Source organism: Sciurus vulgaris (genome assembly GCF_902686455.1).
Source record: "Sciurus vulgaris genome assembly, chromosome: 2".
NCBI lineage: Eukaryota > Metazoa > Chordata > Mammalia > Rodentia > Sciuridae > Sciurus > Sciurus vulgaris.
Window position 1 is genome coordinate 99,983,334 of NC_136462.1, and position 21,863 is coordinate 100,005,196.

The 21,863-nt window shown below is 37.4% G+C and overlaps 1 protein-coding gene across 1 annotated transcript; it reads right to left on the reverse strand.

Annotated features, from left to right (window-relative positions):
* Window positions 1–13,184: 13,184 nt before the first annotated feature.
* On the reverse strand, window positions 13,185–14,555 carry LOC306655484 (heterogeneous nuclear ribonucleoprotein A1-like). The gene has a single exon (XM_079129991.1). The coding sequence runs from the start codon at window positions 14,489–14,491 to the stop codon at window positions 13,526–13,528; it is 966 nt and encodes a 321-aa protein (XP_078986117.1). The 5' UTR covers window positions 14,492–14,555; the 3' UTR covers window positions 13,185–13,525.
* Between the last annotated feature and the right edge of the window lie 7,308 nt (window positions 14,556–21,863).

Genomic DNA, 21,863 nt, shown 5'->3' on the forward strand with positions numbered 1-21,863 from the left:
CTGGACTTGGACCTTGCTGACGTAGCCTCAGGAGAGCCCTGTCTTGGCAGCGGTGGAGGGTAGGGGGGAATCTCCGCGAAGCTTTGCTCTTTTATTGATTCCCAGCAGGGACCAGCTTGCCCAGGCCTTCGAGCACTGCCAATGCCAAAGGTACTTAACTCTCCCCGCCCTCCACCCGTTTACCCTGATGACCTCAAAGTCCAGGTCACAGAAAACATTAAGATCATCAAACACAGCTTCTCCAGGCCCATCTCAACACACTAGAGGTTCTTAAAACATAACACCAGGAGGGATAGAGCTTCTAAAGGCTGGTGGGTGGCCTCATACTAACCTTTCAGTTGTTTGGAGTTCACTCTTCTTTGCACACACCACTGATTAGCTACAGTTCATTCTCTTGGCTCACTAGTTGGAATTTGCTGTGTACATCCATCTTTTGTTTCTTCTTACTGGTTTCCTTTTTGACACCTGAAAGCATAACTCCCCTAGGTATTATCGTTAAATCCACTTAAGAGCTCTTATTTAAACACCCTCCTCCCCGATGCCCTCTCCTCAACACCCTAGTTTCGAGCATATTATACAGAGTGGGTGCACATTGCCTAGATTCTAGTACCCTGGTTTATATAATATTTTGGACAGCTCTCCAAGATCTCATAGGTAGGTGAGGAGACTGAAAGTTTGATTCATTGGCTGAAGTTTTGATATATTACAGTGTTGGACAGAGGCAAAGGAAATAGCTCAGGAGAACCAAAAAGGGGTAGAAGAGCCTGGCGAGGTGGCACAAGCCTGTAATCCCAGCGGCTCGGGAGCCTGAAGCAGGAGGATTGCGAGTTCAAAGCCCACCTAAGCAACAGCGAGGCACTAAACAACTCAGTGAAACCCTGTCTCTGAATATTATACAAAAAAGGGTTGGGGATGTGGCTTAGTGGTTGAGTGCCCCTAGTTCAATCCCTGGTAGGATAAAAAAAAAAAAAAAAAAAGAGGTAGGATAGTAGCAGGTGATCCCCATATCATCCACCCATTAAAAAAAAGTCTTACAATGGCTCTCTGAGGACAGCAGCAGCAATATAAAACCAAATTGGCATTCAAGTTACTATTCCTATTTTTATTTTTCACGCTATGGTCACACCTCATCTATAACTCATTCTGTATATTCCATATGTTCCTGCAAAACAACCACTTAAACTTGCTTACTTATTCCGCTTCCATGCCTCACTTATGCTATGCCCTCTATCTGTAATTCTACCCTTCCACATACCCTCTGTCTACACTTTTGAAAACATTAAGGTCTGTGTCAAATAATATATCCTCCATGGGATTTTTTTCCTTATTCTTTCCAATTGTTCCTCTCCCACACCTGCCCAGTTGTTTCTTCTTTGACTACCAAAAGTGGTTTGTACGTCTTGTTGACTTTTGAATTCACTGTGTGTTTTGAATCATTCATGCATTTGCTTATCTCCTCCGCTGATACATGGCACTGGGAGGCATAACTAGATGTTGCTCATCTTTTTAGTTCCAGCAGGGCCTAACTCCTCAATTCACAAATAGTGTAATTGAAGTGTAGCAAAAAAAAATCCTGAAGTCTGAATTAGATTGTTTAGCTCAAGCCTGCCATGCATGAACTTCTGGGTGTTGTCCAATGTGCCCCTTCCAAGACCCAAGAGAGAGGCAGAACCCCAGGGTCTCAACACATACATGAGATCAGGTGAGGTTCCAAAAAAGAAGTATCAGCCTTCAAACAGTTTAGAGTCTAGCAATGAGATAGCATATAATAAATTTTCCATTCAGAAAAGGTGTACCAAAAGAGTGGATGTTTCTATCTGAAGATTAAAGAACTAGGTCACATAAGCTGTTATTAGGAGGTCAGTGGAAAGGATTCCATAATGACTTTCAATTAGTTCCAATCAATTGGAGATAATATTGCAAGCTGTATTTCCTTTTTTGGAGATTCACAATGCATGTTAGAATAATGAAGCTCTAGAAGTTCTGCAATGAAGTAAACTATTGGATTTCATTTGACACTGCATTTCTCAAACTGATTTAATTGCAGAAATTCTTTTCTCAGAATTCTTGAAGTTTGAGAAATGTTGAATTAAAAGGTAAATACAAGTCTAAATAAGGAAACAGGATGATAACTGAAAAGTCAGGCCTGTGTGGTGGTGCATGCTTGTAAACCCAGCAACGTGGGAGGCTGAGGCAGAAGAATCCCAAGTTCAAAGCCAGCCTCTGCTATTTAGTGAGGCCCTAAGCAATTTAGCGAGAACCTGTCTCAAAATAAAAATAAAAAGTGCTGGGGATGTGGTACCCTCGGCTCAATTGCTGGTACAAAAAAAAAAAAAAAAGAAAAGAAAGAAAGAAAAAGAAAAGTCAGAGATCACCAAAACACAGAACAGTAGGAACCTGAAGTAAGGGGCAAGAAATAAGACAATAGGAAACAGTCTGGATGAAGATTAATTACTTTACAAAATGACCAAGGTGTCTGTAAACATGTAGGCCAAGAATGTATAGACATTTGAAAGCTATCCCATTTCTTTCTTATTGCGGTTAATTTCTGAGTTGTCCCTAGTGATTTTCAGTTTCTCCAGCCATAAATTATCCTGGGCCATATAACAACTCCCAAGCCATTGTAAAATAATTTGGAGTATATTACATATAAGTCTCAAATGTTTCTCCATGATTCTTTTTGCTCATCTTCACTAGTGTTTCTACTAATGCCCAGAAATCAATCAACTTGAATTAAGACATATTTAGTATTTTATAGTTGTAGTCCTTTATGAATTGCTTTCCCTCAGATACCTGGGCTGTTTGCAGATATCCAGGCTTCCTGTGAATTTCATGTATTTTTCTCCCTGTTTCAACAAATAAATTTTTGTCTATAATGTGTGGTCTGTGTTTCCTTTGTCACTTGTTTGTTTCCCTTCTTGAATCAGAACTTCAAAATTGCTATCATAGCCAGACAAAATGTCAGATGCCTGTAATCCCAGCAACTTGGGAAGCTGAGGCAGGAGGGATCATAAGTTCAAGGCCAGTCTCCCCAATTTAGCAAGGTCCTAAGCAACTTAGTGAGACCCTGTCTCAAAATAAAAAATATTTTTAAAAAAAGGGATTGGGGATGTAGCTCAATGATAAAGTGCCCTGGGATCTATCCACAATACCAAAAAAAAATTTTTTTTTCCTTTTAGGTGTATCTACCTATACCAGAGTGCAAACCTCACAATTAATGAAATATTAGAAGCATTTCCTTTCAGAAGACTATGGAAAGGAAACCTTCTATTACTGCTTCTATTTAACACGGCTCTGGATGTTCTTGGCAGCGCAATAAGAAAGGAAGAGAGAGAAGTGAACCTTAAAATGAAATGAACAAACCATTGTTTACAGATAGCAGGTGCTATGGTTTGAATGTGTCCCCCAAAGACCAATATGTGAAAGATGGGTCCTAGCTGGAAGTGTTCCTGTGGGAACATGTCTTTGTAGGGAATATTAAAACCCTGATCACTTTCTCTTCTCTCTCTCTCTCTCTCTCTCTCTCTCTCTCTCTCTCTCTCTCATCTTTCTCTACTTTTTTGCTTGCTATGGACCCAAAGACAATGGGGCAAAGAGACCATGGACTGAAACTTCTGAAACTATAAACTCAAATAAACCTTTCCTCTTTTGAGTAGATCATCTCAGGTATTTTGTCATAGTGGCAGAACACTAACACAGTCAATAATAATAAAATGTTTAAAGGCCACACAGATAATGCCTACAACAGGAACTGTTCAAGCTATTAAGAGTTCATCAAAGTTACAACTAGGTGCATTGGTGCACACCTGTCTTCCCAGTGACTTGGGAGGCTGAGGCAGGAGGATTGCAACTTCAAGGCCAGCTTCAGCAACTTAGTGAGACCCTTCAGCAACTTAGCAAGACCCTGTCTCAAAAAATAAAAAAGACTGGGTGTAGCTCAGTGGTAAAGCACCCCTGAGTAAAATCCCTAGTACCCCACCCTCACAAAAAAGTTAATCAGTTACAGGATACAAGAACAATATGAAAACATCAATTGCATTACTCAATCAAAAAAAGTGTTAAAAAGATGACATTCCACTTACCAACAAAAAATACCTAGGAATAAATTTAGACAAAAAGAGATATCCCTTGCATGAAAAGTATTGGTGCACACCTGTAATTCCAGCAACTCAGGAGGCTGAGGCAGGAGAATATTGAGTTCAAAGCCAGCCTCAGCAACAGCAAGTTGCTAAGCAACTCAGTGAGACTCTGTCTCTTAATAAAATACAAAATACGACTGAGGATGTGGTTCAGTGGTTTGAGTGCCCCTGAATTCAATCCCCAGTACAAAAAAAAAAAAAAAGAAAGAAACTTTTTCAAAGGACATAAAAGAAAATATAAGTAAAAACAAATATATACAAAATTTATTGATGGGAAATGGCAAAGTGATGAAAACATAATTTTCTTCCCAAACTAATGTATAAACTCATTAAAATTCCAACCAAAATCCTTACAGGATTCTTCAAGGACCTGACAAGGTTATTCTAAAATTCATATGAAAGATAAGAGGTAAGAAGACACAAAACATTCCGTTTTTCTTTTCAAATTCAAAATTTTGTCTTTAACAACAACTTTATTGAGATGTAGTTCATATATTACAATTTATTTTATTTATTTGTTTGTTTTAGGTTAGGACAAGTAACAGCATGCATTTATATAGTTGAGAGTAATTCAAAAGAAGAGGAAAATTCTGAGATGGGGCTAGAGATGAATGGCACAATGTCCTGGGGGTAAAATCCAGTACACAAACGAAAGGTTCAATCTCAGGTGGTGGCACAAAGTTCAACTCTATTAATAAGAAGGTAAGGCAGAATTTGGGCACAAATACTAGTAGATAGGCATAAGTGGGAATGGGAACTTGTACTTTCTCTTTTGATATTGATGGTTCATGCAAGGGAACAATGACAGTGATTGACCCCAGAAGTTAAGCCAGCTAAGAATGTGCTTGGGTTGCTGAGGGGTGCAAGATAAAATGAAAGATTGTATGTTGTTGGGATAAGACTTTTGGAAGTACCTAGAAAGGATTGCTAAGACTTAGAATACTTGAGAATACATTTAAGTTTTTCCCTGATGCATTTTCCTTCTGGAATCCTTCCCAATTCTACATATTCAAGTCTTACCTACCTTCTTGGTCCAGTCATTAAACCACCCTCTCCTTGAAACTTTCCCTAATTGTCCCAAGCTAAAAGAAATCTCAACATCCTTGGACTTCCATTGCATTTCACCTAAGCCCTGTTTACTGAAAAGCCCCATCTTCGGTATAGCCTGAATTCCCCCAGCCCCTAAGTAACTTTATGGTTTATTCTGCTCTCCTATATATCTAAGCCTACTGTTAAGCACATAGCAGAATATTATGTCATAATGATCATTGGAAACAATGGGCTCCATGAGATCAAAACTCCTTCACAATAAAATCAGGATGATAAAAGAAAGAACACCATAAATGGCAATCAGTGTTAATGAGGGTCGTGTGTCTCAAAGGGCAATGTTCACTCTTAAATACATTTTTAAAAATCTGTATTAGAGGGGCTGGGGAGATAGCTCAGTCGGTAGAGTGCTTGCCTTGCAAGCACAAGGCCCTGGGTTCGATCCCCAGCACCCCAAAAAAAAAAAAATCTGTATTAGAGAAAAATTCTTAAAGTACCCTTTGTTCATTTGTGAATTATTGAAGCAATCAGAGCTGAATTTCAGAAAAATTGGGATATCAGTGTTTTACCATCCCTTGTTATGACTGTCTGATCTGGGAGTGAGCCCTCTGCTCTAGCACTAATTTGCTTGTTTGCCCACCCTCAAAATCCCTGCTCCATAGGAAAATCTCTGATGCTTACACTGGTGTCAGATTTTAAATTGCACGGTCTTCCCTAAGTGTACTACCTTAAACAGGCAAATGCATTCAACATATTGAAATCTACTAGGTTCTGTTTCCTTTAAACAAAATTGAAGAACTCAGTGAGTAGATAAAGCAAATTTGGTGGGGCAAGTGCACATGTATAAAAGAATTTAATACATTTGTTTAAAAAACCCTCTGAGAAGAAACTCATAATTATTTCCTTTAGGTTCATTGAGAAAAGGGAGGTTGGTTGATATTTTTTCTCCCTTTTCTGGGGTTTTTCTGCTTCTCCTAGAAGAATACACTGAGGTCTGTTTTCTCTTTAACCTACTGAAGTATTTTCTTGGTAGCAAGTGCAAGCAGATCAAATGCAGATGGTTTCATCGGAGCTATGGATTAGCTTCCATTTTTTTAGACCTATCTGGCCAGGACCAGAGATACCTTTAACTCTCTTTGGACCCTGATGAGTACATACTAGGCCTTCTCTTCTTACATCTTAACTTGAACTTTCTATGGATAGATGATTTATGAATGGCCATTTCTAATTTTATTTTTGTCATTTTTTGTGATATTCTCATTTTCTATGTAGTTATTTTTTTTAAATTTATTCTGTTTAGTTATATATGACAGTAGAGTCAATTTTGACATATTTATACAAACATGGAGTATATCTTCTTCTAATTAGGATCCCAGTCTTATGGATATACACGATGTTGAGATTCACTGTGGTGTATTCATACATGGACATAGGAAATTTATGTCAGATTCATTTCACTGTATTTCCTTGCCTATCCCTTCTGCCTTCCCTTCATTCCTTTTGTCTCATCCACTGAACTTCTATTCTTTCCTTCTTCCCTGCTTCTGTGTTAGCTTCCACCAGATATCAGAGAAAACATTTGACCTTTGGTTTTTTTGGAATTGTCTTATTTCGCTTAGCATGATAGTCTCCAGATCCATCCATTTACCAGCAAATGTTATAAAGTTATTCTTCTTTATGGCTGAGTAATATTCCACTTTGTATATATACCACAATTTATTTATGTCATTTTTACATATTTGAGAAGTTTTATATATTTGAGAAACATATAAAACATATATTTTATATGTTTGAGAAGTTCATGATAAAAATGTATATCATTAAAGTAGTATGCATCCTTGTGAAAAATAAAGCTATTACTGTAACCATGGTATTTTTACCTATATGATAGTTTAATATTTCTCTAAGGAAATAACTATTAACATGAGTAAAGAGGTCTTTGCTTCAAGGTAGGTTAATGTTCAAAATACATTTTTGTTGTATTTAACAAACAAAATACATTTTGTTGTTAAAAAAAGACAATATTTAATCACAGTATTTAAATTTATTGAAGTATTAAGTGTTCTGCAACAATTAATAAAGTACATTGGTATATATTTGGTTTTTAATCCTGAGGCTTTTAGTTCCTGGTTTTGCTGTTTGCACAGGGTGGCAAGAAGACATGGTCCAGATTTAGTGTAAGTTAGATGTAGTCCAAGATAAAAGATGTCACAGAAATAAGACACTGAATTGGCTTAAAGTGGATTTCATCTCTGGCAAGCTGTGATACTTACATTTGCTCTATTATCACCAAGTTTGCCACACCTTTTAGTTCTGTTTCTGAAAAGATTAGGGGAAATGACATTATTCGAACATATGGGGAAAGTCTGAAAAATAGCTCTGCAGAAATTCCAGGTAGTAGCTGGGTGTGGTAATCCCAGTGGCTCTGGAGGCTGAGGCAGGAAAATTTCAAGTTCAAAGCAATTTAGCGAGGTCCTACGCAATTTAACGAAAACTTGTCTCAAAAATAAAATTTAAAAACGGGTTGGGGATATGGACCAGTGGTTGAACACCCCTAGATTCAACCTCCAGTACCAAAAGAAAAAGAAAAAAAGTTCCAGGTACCCTAATTGGAATGAATTTTTGTTGCACTTAGTCAATGAGTTAATGTTTCAAACACAGCCTCTTTCTTCTTTAGTGGATGACTGATTAGTAAAATCTTGAGCCGGTTTCAGAGGTTCAGCCCAAAAATAGCAGACTCCATTGCTCTGCACCTGAGGTGAGGCAGAACATCATGAGGGAAGGGCATGGCAAAGGAATGCAACCCAGGACATGAAAACCAGGAAGCAGAGAGCAAGACAAAACGTTCCTAAAGAAGAATGAGGAAGAAGGACTTGCCCTCATAGCCATCAAGATTTACAATAAAACGACTAAGACTAACCTTGTAATAGTACTGATGTTGAGATAGACAAGTATAACAAAAAGACAATGAGGTAAACCCAGAAACAGACCTATACATATTAAGGAATTTAATCTATAACAGACATAAAATTGCATATTCAATAAATGTTGTTGTTACGATTAGTTATCCATGTGAGAAAAGAAGAAGTTAGATTCCTACCTTATCTCATATGCCAAAATCAACTACACATCAATTAATGACATAATCAGGAAGATCAAACCTTAACAATTTTACAACAGTATCTTTGTAACCTTGGGATAGCAAAAGATTTTTTAAACAAGATACCAAAAATATAAACCACAAAGAAAAAGAGACTAATAAATCCTATACTTCAACAATAAACACTGCTGTGCATCAAAAGTCATCTTAAAATTTTGAATAGACAAGATATAAAATGGGTGAAGATATTTGCTATAAATATAAGTACCAAAATATTATTACCTAGAATATATTAAAATGCCTACAAATTATTAAAACTAACATTGATTAGAAAAAATGGTCAAAAATTATGAACAAGCAATTTATAGAAAAGAAAACTCGAATGGCCAACAAACCTTGGAAAAGATGTTCAACTTTACCAGTAAGAAAAGAAATTCAACCCAAAACCACAATCTCACAGACATTAGATTAATAAAAATTAATTCTAAGAACATTGAGGTTGTCAAACAACTTTCAGACAGAGTTTTTAACAGTACAAATTGGTGTAATCACTTTGAAGAACTATATAACAGTATCTAGCAAAATTTAAAAAGTACATATCTGAAGTTCTGGTTCTAGCAACCTGGCTATCTAAACTAACACAGAAGTTCTCTTTACTTACAAATACCTACAATTTAGATCAAATATTTTAAACGAAATTCATAATTGAGCCAGGTAGTTAGAAGATTGCACACAGCCTTATGTATCAAAACAAGAGAGCCCTAAAAAGCAGAGCCATCAGCAATTTGCTTAAACCAATTCATAAAGATATAGAAGCCAGCTTCTGTGAAACATGCCTGTAATCCTACCTACTCAGGAGCCTGAGGCATGAGGATCACAGGTTCTAGGCCAATGAGAGCCTGTCTTAAAATATGCTGGAGAGCATCCCTGAGTTCAATCCCCGGTACAGCAAAGAAAGGTATTTAATAAAGGGTGACATTCTTGCTGAGGGACTAATGGATAAGAATAGTGCAGCCATGGGGCTGGGGATATAGCTCAGTTGGTAGAGTGCTTGCCTCGCATGCACAAGGCCCTGAATTCAAGCCCCAGCACCACAAAAAAAAAAAAAAAAAAAAAAAGAGTGGAGTTCTGTAACAGAATGAGACAAACATCTTTACCCTATGTAAATGTATGACTACACAAATGGTATGATTCTACTTCATGTACAACCAGAGAAACAAGTTGTACCCCACTTGTTTACAATGAATCAAAATAAATAAATTTAAAAATGAATAAATAAATAGTAAACCCTGAAAAAAAGAAAAGAAAAAGAATAGTGCAGTCATGATGGAACTGGAGAGTGTCATGCTAAGTGAAATAAGCCAGACTCAGAGAGTCAAGGATTGAATGCTTACTCTCATATGCAGAAGATAGAGAGAAAAAAGGAATTAAAAAAGGGATCTCACAGAAAAACAGAAGGAAAACCACTGGAGCAGATGATGGGGATCAAGGGGAAGGAAAGAAAGGAGGGGAAGAGGAGGTACTGGGGAATTAAATTGACCAAACTATGTTATGTGCATGTATGAATATGTCACAATGAGTCCTGCTATTATGTATAATTATAATGCACTAATAAAAACATAAAGAATAGTACAACCAGGAAACAGAACCATAAACGTATGAGGACTTCATCTGTGGCAAAGATGGCATGGACTATCACTAGGGAATAGTTGATGAAATATATAAAACCAAGGCAATTGCTCCTCCACATCTGTACTCCCTACTATACACAAAATTTAGTTTCAGATAAAAACTTAATTGAGAAAGACAAAACTTTAAGACTTTTAGAAGAACGTATAGAGAAATAAAACCTCAGAGTAAGAAAGGGTTTCTTCTGTAAGGCAAAAATAGAATACTCATAAGAGAAAAGATTAATAAGACATAATTAAAATCAAGAATTTTGCCTAACAAAAAGACACCTTAGAGAAAATCAAATAAGTTAGAAAATGAGACAGGATCCAGATATTCCAAGAAATCAAAAACATATGACTAAAATATTTGAAGTATACCTCATTATATAAAATTAAACTAATTTTATATGAAAATCAGGAACCAAATAGATGATAAAAATTAAGCATATAAAATATTCTATACTCAAAGTTTATACATATATATAAGATTCTATACAATATTTATATACACACTAGCCAAAAGCATACCAACTGGCATAGTATGAACATTGATATACAAGTATCTATTCCCATCTCTGCTTTCAATTCCTTTGGGTAGATACCTATGAGTGGAATTACTGGGTCATATGGTAATTCTATGTTTGGCTTTTTGAGCAAAAACAACCAAGATGTTTTCCATAGTATCTATACCATTTTACATTCTCACCAGCAATGTATTTCCTCATATCTTCACTAGTATTTGCAATTTTCCTTTTAAAAATATTATTGTAGCCAGTGCAGTGGCACACACCTGTAATCCCAGTGGCTCGGGAGACTGAGGCAGGAGGATTGCGAGTTCAAAGCCAGCCTCAGCAAAGGTGAGGTGCTAAGCAACTCAGTGAGACCCTGTCTCTAAATAAAATACAAAATAGGACTGAGGATGTGGCTCGGTGGTTGAGTGCCCCTGAGTTCAATTCCTGTTACCTATCCCCCCAGAAAATTATTGTAGCTGTTCTAATATGTGAGATGGTATCTCATCCATTTTGGGTTTTCTTGGAGTGTGGATTGTGTGTGTGTGTGTGTGTAGTGGGCTGGGGATGAAACCTAGGGCTTCACATATGGTAGGCAAGTACTCTACCACTGAGCCATACTCCCAGATCTCATTTTGGTTTTAATTTTCATCTCACTAATGACTAACAGTGTTGAGCATCATTTCACATATTTTTAAAAAAAATATTTAACAGACACTTCTTAGAAGAAGATCTACAAGCAATCAACAAACATATGAAAAAATGTTCACCATCTTTAGTAATAAGAGAAATGCAAATCAAAACTACACTAAGATTCCATCTCACCCCAATTAGAATGGCGATTATCAAGAATACAAGCAACAACAGGTGTTGGAGAGGATGTGGGGAAAAAGGTACACTCATACATTGCTGGTGGGGTTGCAAATTAGTGCAGCCACTCTGGAAAGCGGTGTGTAGATTCCTTAGAAAACTTGGAATGGACCCACCATTTGACCCAGCTATCCCACTCCTCGGCCTGTTCTCAAAGGACTTAAAATCAGCATACTACAGAGATACAGCCACATCAATGTTCATAGCTGCTCAATTCACAATAGCCAGACTGTGGAACCAACCTAGATGTCCTTCAATTGATGAATGGATAAAGAAACTGTGATATATATATATGATATATAGATATATATATATATACACACAATGGAATATTACTCAGCCATAAAGAATAATAAAATTATGGCATTTGCAGGCAAATGGATGAGATTGGAGAATGTCATGCTAAGTGAGATAAGCCAATCTCAAAAAAGCAAAGGACAAATGATCTCGCTGATAAGCAGATGATGACACATAATGGGGGGTGGGAGGGAGGCAAGAATGGAGGAAGGAGGGACTGTATAGAGGGAAAAGAGGGGTAGGAGGGGTGGAGGAGAAGGAAAAAAATAACGAGTCAAACATCATTACCCTTTGTAAATGTATGATTACGCAAATGGTATGCTGTTACTCCATGTACAAACAGAAACAACGTGTATCCCATTTGTTTACAATAAAAATAAATTAAAATGAAAAAAATATTTTTAGTTGTAGATGGACACAATACCTTTATTTTATTCATTTATTTATATGTGGTGCTGAGGATCGAACCCAGTGCCTTACATAGGATAGGATAGGCAAGCGCTCTGTCACTGAGCTTCAACCCCAGCCCTCACATGCTCATTTGCCATGTGGTTATCTTCTTTGGAAAAATGTCCATTCAAATTCTTTGCTCATTTTTTTCATTTGGGGTTTTGTCTCTTTTGGTTTTGCATTGTAGGTATTTTATATATATTAAACCCTTATCAAATATATGACTTACCATGTTTTTCCACATCTGTAGGTTGTATTTCCACATTTTGGGGGGCACTGGGGATTTAATTGAAGGCCTTTTATGTACTAAGTATGCACTCGACCATTGAGCTACATTCCCAACCCCTTCATTTTTGGTTAATGCCTTTTGATAGACAAAATATTTTCAATGTTAATGAAGTTTGACTTTATTTTTTAAATTGTTTATGCTTTGGTATCATAACCAACAATCCACTGCCCATCCAAGGTCATGAAAATGTACCCATATGTTTTCTTCTGAGTTTTAGGGTCTTGACTCTCATATTTGTGTCACTAATCAGTTTTGAATTAATTTTTTAAATTGGCTTGTGATAGGAGACCAAATTCATTCTTTTGCATGAGAAAATCAAGTTTTCCCAGCATCATCTGAAAAAACCATTCTTTGTCCATTACTTGGATATATTGCTCTTGTCAAAAACCAACTGGGGATATTGCTCAGTGATAGAGTTTGTGGCTAGCCTTCATTACACCTTGGGTTTGATTCCCTGCACTGTCAAAAGGAAAATAGAAGAACAAACTGGCCCTAGATATATAGTTTATTTCTGAACTCTCAATTCTTCTCCATGGGTCCATAAGTCTCTCCTTATGCCAAAACTAGTGTTTTCATTTTGTAGATAAGTTTTGTAATTTCCAAAGCACAAGCCTTCCACCTCCTTGGTTAAATCTATTCCCAGTCATTTTATTCTTTTAGATACTACTGTGTATGAGATTTCTTTCTTAATTTTCTTTTCCAATCGTTCATTGCTGGTGGATAGAAGCATCTGATTTGTGTGTATGTTAATCTTGTTGTCTACAAATTTGCTGAATTCTTTTATTTTTTTTTTAAAGACACATTTATTCAGCGTCATGATCAGACTATTACATTTAGCAATCAACAGCATGGGTGCAAAAAAAAAAAAAAAAAGAAAAAAGAAAAAAAAAGTCTACATTAAAACCCTTTGTTGGAATGTTTTACACTTTCCACAGAATAGAAACTAAAATAACCTGTTATACAATTAGTCACAAATACAGTCCTCGAGTTTTTTTTGCCCATACACATGAGTATTGTCTAAACCATGTCTTCTTTGTAGCAGCTAGGCCCTGCCGCCACTGTGCTTGGCTGAGTCCACAAATCTGTTGTAACCTGTAGCTTCCCTGTCACTTCTCTGGCTCTCCTCTCCTGCTAAGCTTTGTTTCCTGGCAATATTAAAACCTTCTGCCACTGCCATAGCTACTGCTGCTGCTGGACCTGCCATAGCCACCTTGGTTTTGTGGTTTGGCAAAGTATTGGCCTCCACCACCGTAAGGTCCAGAGCTTCTGCCTCCAAAGTTTCCACCCTTCATGGGTCCAAAATTTGATGACTGATTGTTGTAATTGCCAAAATCACTGTAGCTTCCACCACCTCCAAAACTGCTTCCATCATTACCAAATCCATCGTAGCCATCCCCGCTGCCACCACATCCACCACCACCACCACGGCTGCCACCAAAGCCACCACAACCACTGAAGTTTCCTCCACGACCAAAATTGTCATTTCCACCAAAACCACCTCCGCGACCACCACCAAAGTTTCCAGAACCACTTCGACCTCTTTGACTAGATGAAGCACTAGCCATCTCTTGCTTTGACAGGGCTTTCCTCATTTCACAGATGTGGCCATTCACAGTATGGTATTTCTGAATGACAATCTTATCCACAGAGTCATGGTCGTCAAAAGTTACGAAAGCAAAGCCCCTCTTCTTTCCACTGCCTCTGTCAGTCATGATTTCAATAACTTCGATTTTCCCATACTGTTCAAAATAATCTCCTAGATGATGTTCTTCAGTGTCTTCTTTAATGCCACCAACAAAGATCTTTCTCACAGTTAAGTGGGCCCCTGGTCTCTGAGAGTCTTCTCTTGAGACAGCTCTCTTTGGTTCCACAACTCTTCCATCCACCTTGTGAGGTCTTGCATTCATGGCTGCATCCACTTCCTCCACAGTGGCACAAGTGACAAACCCAAAGCCCCTGGAGCGCTTGGTGTTTGGGTCTCTCATTACCACACAGTCCGTGAGTGTTCCCCATTGCTCAGAATGGCTTCTCAGACTCTCATCAGTCGTTTCAAAGCTCAGCCCTCCGATGAATAGCTTCCGCGGCTGTTCGGGCTCTTCAGGGGACTCTGATTTAGACATGACGGCAGCAGGAACAGAGACTTCAACGATGAGAGCGCATGTGAAGTAAAATGGCGAGTATGCGCAGGCATATTGTGAAGTTCCGCCTGCTCCTGGGAGCACCCTGAATTCTTTTATTAGCTATAGTAGCTTTCTTGTGGATCCTTTGGGGTTTTCTATATATAGAATCATGTGATCTGCAAATAGAGGTAGTTTTACCTCTTCTTTGCTAATTTAGATGCCTTTTACTTCTTTCTTTCTCTTGTCTACTAGTTCTTGCCAAATGTCCAGTAAAATGATAAACAGCAGTGGTGAAAGAGGAAACAGGACATGGTATCCTTATGTCCTTACTGATTTTTTTTTATTTTCACTACTGAGTAGGAAAGCTGTGGGTTATTCATAAATATCCTTATCATGATGAGGAATTTTCCTTCCATTCCCTGTTTTCTGAGAGTTAAAAAAAAAAAAAACTATGTGTGGTGATATTGCCAAATGTCTTTCCTGCATCAATTGAGATGATAATGTTTTCCCCTTCGTTCTATAAATATGATGTGTTCTGTAAATATGGTGCTGATTTTCTTATGTTGAAGAACCTGCATTTCTGGGGTAAATCCCACTTGGTCATGGTGTATAATCCTTTTAATGTGCTGTTGGATTCAGTTTGCTTGTATTTTGTTGAAGATTCATAAGGAATATTGATCTGTTTTTCTGGTGTTTTCTCTGGTTTTGGTAACAAGGTGATACTGGCCTCATACAATGAATTTGGAAGTGCTCTCTTCAGTTCTATTTTTTTTTTTTTTTTAAGCATTAAAAAAGAATTGGTGTTAATTCTTTAAATGTTTTGTAGAATTCACCAGTGAAGCCATCTGGTCCTGGTCTTTGCTCTGTTGGGACAGAGTTGAATTCAATCTCTTTTCTTATTGTAGGTCACTAAGATTTCAGTCTCTTCTTGATTCAGTTTAGATAATTTGTGTGCTTCTAGAAATCTGTTCACTTCGTGTAGGCTAATTCATCAGCATACAATTATTCATAACCATCTTTCATTCGTCATTCTGTCTGGTCAGTACCATGTCCCCACTTTCATTCCCAATTTTATTATTTGCACCTCCTTTTGTTTTTCTTTGTCAGTTTAGCTAAAGATTTGTCAGTTTTCAAAGACGAGGATTTCTATTATTTTTCTAACCTGTTTTGCTTATTATAACTTTAATTTTTATTCCCCCTGCGCTGTTAGCTTTGAATTTGATTTGCCATTCTTTTTCTAGCTTATCAAGGAATAAAGTGAGGTTATAGAGCTGAGTTATTTCATTCTTTTCCTGTCTTTTTTGTTTGTTTGTTTGTTTTGTATTGGGTTTTGAACCCAGGGATCCTCTACCAGTGAGCTACATCTGCATTCCTTTTTATTTTTTATTTTGAGACAGGGTATCACTAAGTTACTTAGAACCTAAGTTGCAAGGCTGGCCTGGAACTTACCATTCTCCTGCCTCAGCCTCCCAAATCACTGAGATTAGAGGCACACACCACTGAGCCCAACTCATTGTCTTCCCTCCCTCCCTCCCTCCCTCCCTCCCTTCCTTCCTTCCTTTCTTCCTTCCCTCCCTCCCCCCACTCTTTGAATGGAAAAAGTTTATTTAAGAAGTGTTCCCACAAAATAGCCATAGGTGGGGGAAATAAGCTGGGGAAGGCAAGCTTAATTCCACTGAAAAGTTCTGGGAGATAATGAAGAGCATGCACCTTTGTTATCCTAGCCAAGGGGAGGAGTGTGTGGGGAACATCAATAATTATTGACTGAGGGTTGATCTGGGTGGGGAGAAGGTGTTAATCCTGTGGTGCTTTGACTTGCCCTGAATGTGGGCAGAGTAGGCTCTGGTGGCCAGAGAAAGAGATATAGTTGCTGCCAGTTGGAAGTCTGAAAAAAGCACAGTCTCCAGCAATCCCCCGTGATATGGATAGGGCACCAAGGGCACTTGCTATCAAGGGCAGGTAAAGTTTTGATGACTATTTCCAGGGAGCCCCCTTCCTTTGGGAGAGGCCTTGCTCTTTCTTAATGTAGGTATTTATAGCACTGCTTTCATTGCATCCCATAAGCATTTATACTTTGTGTTTATAATTGCATCTTATAGAGTCGTGAAAATGAACACACTACAGCCACCTCTGTTCATAAAGGTGAATCACAGGGGATTCCTTGGCCTGAACACTTGGAAAACACTGACCCTTACTGTCTCTGTAGTTTTGTCTTTCCCAGAATGTTATGCAGTTGGAATCATACAGTCTATATAACCTTTTGAACTGGCTTTATATGCCTAACAATATGCAATAACAATTCTTCCTGTCTTTTTGTGGCTTGAGAACTCATTTCTTCATATCATTTAGCAGTGTTTCATTGTATGAATGTACCACAATTTGTTTTTCCATTCACTTATAGAAAGACATCTTTGTTGTTTCCAATTTTTGGCAACTGGGAACATCTGTGTACAGTTCTATGTGTGGACATAAGTTGTAGCTCATTTGGATAAATACCTAGGAGCACAATTGCTAGATTATATAGTAAACCTGTATTTAGCTGAGAAACTAACAAACTGACTTTGAAAACAGCTGTACTATTTTGCTTCCTGTCAGCAATGAAAGAGAGTTCCTGTAGGTCCACATCACCACCAGCATTTGGTGTCAGTGTTTTGAATATCAGCTATTTTAACAGGTGTGTGGTGGTATCTCATTGGCGTTATAATTTACAGTTCTCTAATGATGAATGATGTTGATCATTTTTTCATATGCTTATTTGCCATCTATTTTTCCTTCTTTGGTGAGGTGTCTGTTCAGATCTTTTGTTCATTTTTAAAATTAAGCTGGTTGTTTTCCTTTTGTTGACCCCTTAAGAGTTATTCATGTATTTTGGATACAAGTCCTTTATCAAATATATGTTTTTAAAATATTTTTCCCAATCTGTGGCCTGTCTTTTAATTTCTTTAACAGTGTATTTTGTCTGTGTCTTCTGTCAACTATTTTTTCCTTCATGGGTCACGTATTTGATCTCACGTCCAAAGTCATTGCCAAATCTAACATTGCCTACATTTCCTCCTCTGTTATCTTGTGGAAGTTTTATAGTTTTGTATCTTACATTTAGGTCTGTGATCCACATTGAGTTAATTTTTGTGAACAGTGTAAAGTCTGTGTTGAGGGTCATTGTTTTGCATGTGGATGTCTAATTGTTCCAGCACCATTTGGTGAGAAGTCCAGCCTTTTTCCACTGACCTGCCCTTGCTCCTTTGTCAAAGATCAGTTCGGTATGTTTGTTTAAGTTTATTCTGGGCTCCAGTTCTCTCCCTCCCTCCCTCTCTCTCTCTCTCTCTCTCTCTCTCTCTCTCTCTCTCTCTCTCTCTCTCTCTCTCTCATTATTATTATTTATTATTATTTTTTGGGGGAATGCCAGGGATTGAACCCAGGGGCACTTAATCACTGAATCACATCCCAAGCCCTTTTATTATTTTTTAATTTTGAAACAGGGTCTTGATAAGTTGCTTAGGGCCTCACTAAGTGATTGGGCTGCTTTGAATTTGAGATCCTCCTACCTCAGCCTCCTGAGCCACTGGGATTACAGGTGTGCACCACCATGTCTAGCAGCACCTGACTTTTGAATATTACTTTTGTATCTCAGAGTCAGTCACAGTGGTGCATAGCCTCAGCCACTTAGCAATACCCTGTCTGAAAATAAAAAATAAAAAGGGCTAGGGATGTAGTTCAATGGTAAAGTGTCCTTGGGTTCAATCCGCAGAACCCCCACCCCAAACAAATATTATTATTTTGTATCCTACAACTTTGATATAGTTTAGTTTCAGGAGTTTTCAATAATGATTCTTTGGAATTTTTATAGAGGCAGTATTTATTAACAGACAGTTTTATTTCTTCCTTTCCAATCTGTGTACACACTGCTTTCAGCCAGCCTGTCTTATCCTATTGCATTAGCTAGAAATTGTAGTATCATGTTGAATGGGTGTATCAACAGAGGGCATCCTTGCCTTGCTCCTAATGTTAGGTGGTAACATCTGGATTCTTACCATTAAGTATGATGTTAGCTTTAGAGTTTTTATAGATATTCTTTATCAAATTGAGGGAGTCTCCCTCTATCCCCAGTTTGCTGAGAGATTTTTATCATGAATCCATGTTAGATTTTGTCAAATGCTTTTACTCCACCTATGATATGTTAATATGTTTCTTTTCTTCTTCTTTAGCCTGTTGATGTGATAAATTAGATTAATGATTTTTGAATGATGTACCGTGCTTATACTTAGAATAAATCCCACTTGGTCTTGGTGTATAATTCTTTGTATACATTGTCAAATTCAATTTGCTAATACTTTTTCTTTTTCCGTATTTCTATTGCTATATTATAATTATACATAATAATGGACTTTGTTGTTACATACACATAGGTGCACATAATATAACAGTATCATTTGGCAAGTATTGATCCCCAATTTGCTAATATTTTTGGGGGGACTTAACTATCCATATTCATGAGAGATACTGGCCTGTGATTTTTCTTTCTTATTATCTCTTTGTCTGGTTTTGGTATTAGGATCTGTTTGTGTGAAATGTCTAGGATAAGCAAATCTAGAGAAGACAGAAAAAAGATTAGTGGGAATGTGGGAGGGATGAGGAGTGACTACTAGTGTGTATGGAGTTTCTTTGGGGGTTTAGAAAATATTCTAGAGTTAGACTGGGTGCTAGTTATATAACTCTGTGAATATACTAATAAACATTGAATTGTACACCTTAAAAGAGTGTATTTAGGGACTGGGGATGTGGCTCAGTGGTAGAGCACTTGCCTAACCTGCTTAAGGCCTAAGATTCAATCCCCAGCACTGCATATAAATAAATAAAAGAGTGAATTTATGGTGCATGGAATATCTTAATAAAACAGTATTAAAAAAAAAAAAAAAAAGTAAAGAGGATGGTTTACCAAAACCCTATTACTCATCTTCAACTATTACCAAAATGCAACCAATCCTGTTTCATCTATACCTCCATCCTGCCACAGTAACCTCACTCTAATCCTGGAATTTTTTTTTTTTTTCAGTACTAGAGATTGAACCCTGGGGGAGCAGGGGTTACCACTGAGCTACATCACCAGTGGTACTTTAATTTGACTTTTTTTTAGTTGTAGATGGACACATTACCTTTATTTTACTTATTTATTTTTATGTGGTGCCGAGGATGGAACCCAGTGCCTCACGTGTACTGGGCAAGCACTCTACCACTGAGCTACAACTCCAGCCCCTTTATTTTATTTTTTTAAATTTCGAGACAGGGCCTCACTAAGTGCTAGGCTGGCCTTGAATTTGGGATCCTCCTGCCTTAGCCTCTTGAGTTACTGGGATTACATGTGTGCACCACTGCACCTGGCATATTATTTCTTCTGTAAATATTCAGTTTATCACTTCAAAAGATAAGGACTCTAAAAAACATCACGATGCCATTATTACATCCAAAACATTTTAAATAGAACCTTCATATAATCAAACATCCTGTGTTCATATTTCCCCCAATTGTGTCATTAATGTGTTTTTTTTAAACAGTTGCTTTGTTCAAATAAAGATCCACATATTTCTTTGGTTGTCTATTATATTTCTATGTATCTGTAAGCTCTTTTTCACTGTTTTATTTTTCTTGCAACTAGTCAAAGAAACTGTGTTGTTTGTGACTTAGTTTCCCATATTCTGGATTTTGCTGATGGCATCACTGTGTGTCATTTAACATGATCACTATTACATAGTGATTCAATTTAAAATGCTTGCTGCCCATTACATTATGAATAAGATTTGATTCATACATCATCAACGCAGTTGCTGCTCTTATAGTCCTAACAAACTTTGTAGCATACTTCACACAAATTATCTCATTTGATCTTTATAACATCCCTATGTAATATTAGTTTTTTCCTCCACATTCCCCTGTGGTATTATTATCCTTAGTATAAAGTTGAAGAAAATAAGGTGTAGCGAAGTATAAAAAATTGTGCCACAAACTACCAAGAAATACCTGGGTTCAAATTCATGTGGTCTGATGTTAAAATCTGTGTTGTTATCTATGAGGTGATAAGAAGCACTCCCATTTCCTTTGCCTGTGATTTTGTGATGGATGGTTGTTTTTATCAGTTCTAGGAAGTAGTCTTTCGGTCCACCAAAGAAATTACATTCAGGTTTCACCTGTAACACTTAGGATGCCTTCAGCTTCAAGTGACAGAAAACATATTTCAAATTGACTCAATAATACAGATATTTATTATCTCATATAACAAGAAATACAGAAGTGGGACGGTACCAAGGCTGATTGGTTTATTGACGTGACAATGGCAGACCCCAGTTCATTCTGTCTCTTCATATCAGTGTGTTGATTTGGGTCCTAAGGCTGGATCCTCTGATGGTTTTAAGATGGTCATTCCAACTTCAGGTCACAAGGCCAGATACAACAGTATTCAGTGGAGTCCGTACCAGGTTTCCCTATGTGTCTCTGCTTAAGAACAATAAAACCTTTCCCAGAAGTCTTTTCAGCAGACCTCTCCTCAGTCTTACTGGCCAGAACAGAGCCAGGTGCCACGCCTAATCTTCTACAGTTAAGCGGATCCTATTCCTTTTGCCCAAAATAAGCTCATTCATTCATTCATTCCCTCTGAGGTAATGTTAGTGCCACCATCACTGATGGGAAAACACACATACAGGACTCCAAAGAAAAATGTAAGAGTGGAATGGAAGCTGAGTAGGTGACCCACGGCACCTACTCCTGTTAGTAGGTATGAGGTATGATACATATCCCATTTTGAAAATTTAAACTACTTCACTGTAACTGCCACATAGATTTTTTTATTTTACTTTTTGCCATGTGACATTTGTTGTCTCGATATATGGACTTCCTCACTTACATGAAGAAGAGGCAACACAAGATGATCATAAGGTCCTTCTAGCTCTAGGAGTTCCGTTCCAGTTCTACATTTTCATTTTCCAAGATGAAAGTTAAAAAGTTAAATGTATAAGATATGGTCCAGAAACGATGATGGGTTTCAACTAAGGTGTAGACCTGGCTCAGATTCTTTCTTTAAAAAAAAAAAAGTATGACATTGACATTAGATTTAAAGACTAACTAGGGTTGGGGCTGTAGCCCATTGGTAGAGCACTTGACTAGCATGTGCAGAGACCCTGGGTTCAATCCCCAGCATGAAGTGGGGATAATATTGTTCTCCCATTAAGGTTTTTTTTTGTGTGTGTGTGGCAAAATGTTTTTATGTTTCACAATATTAACCTTTAAACAAATCAGGCTCTAACCTTTAGAAATACATTTACACTTAAAATTTTCTCAGTGTAAAAAGTAACAAATTTTACATATACCTTATTGATAACAG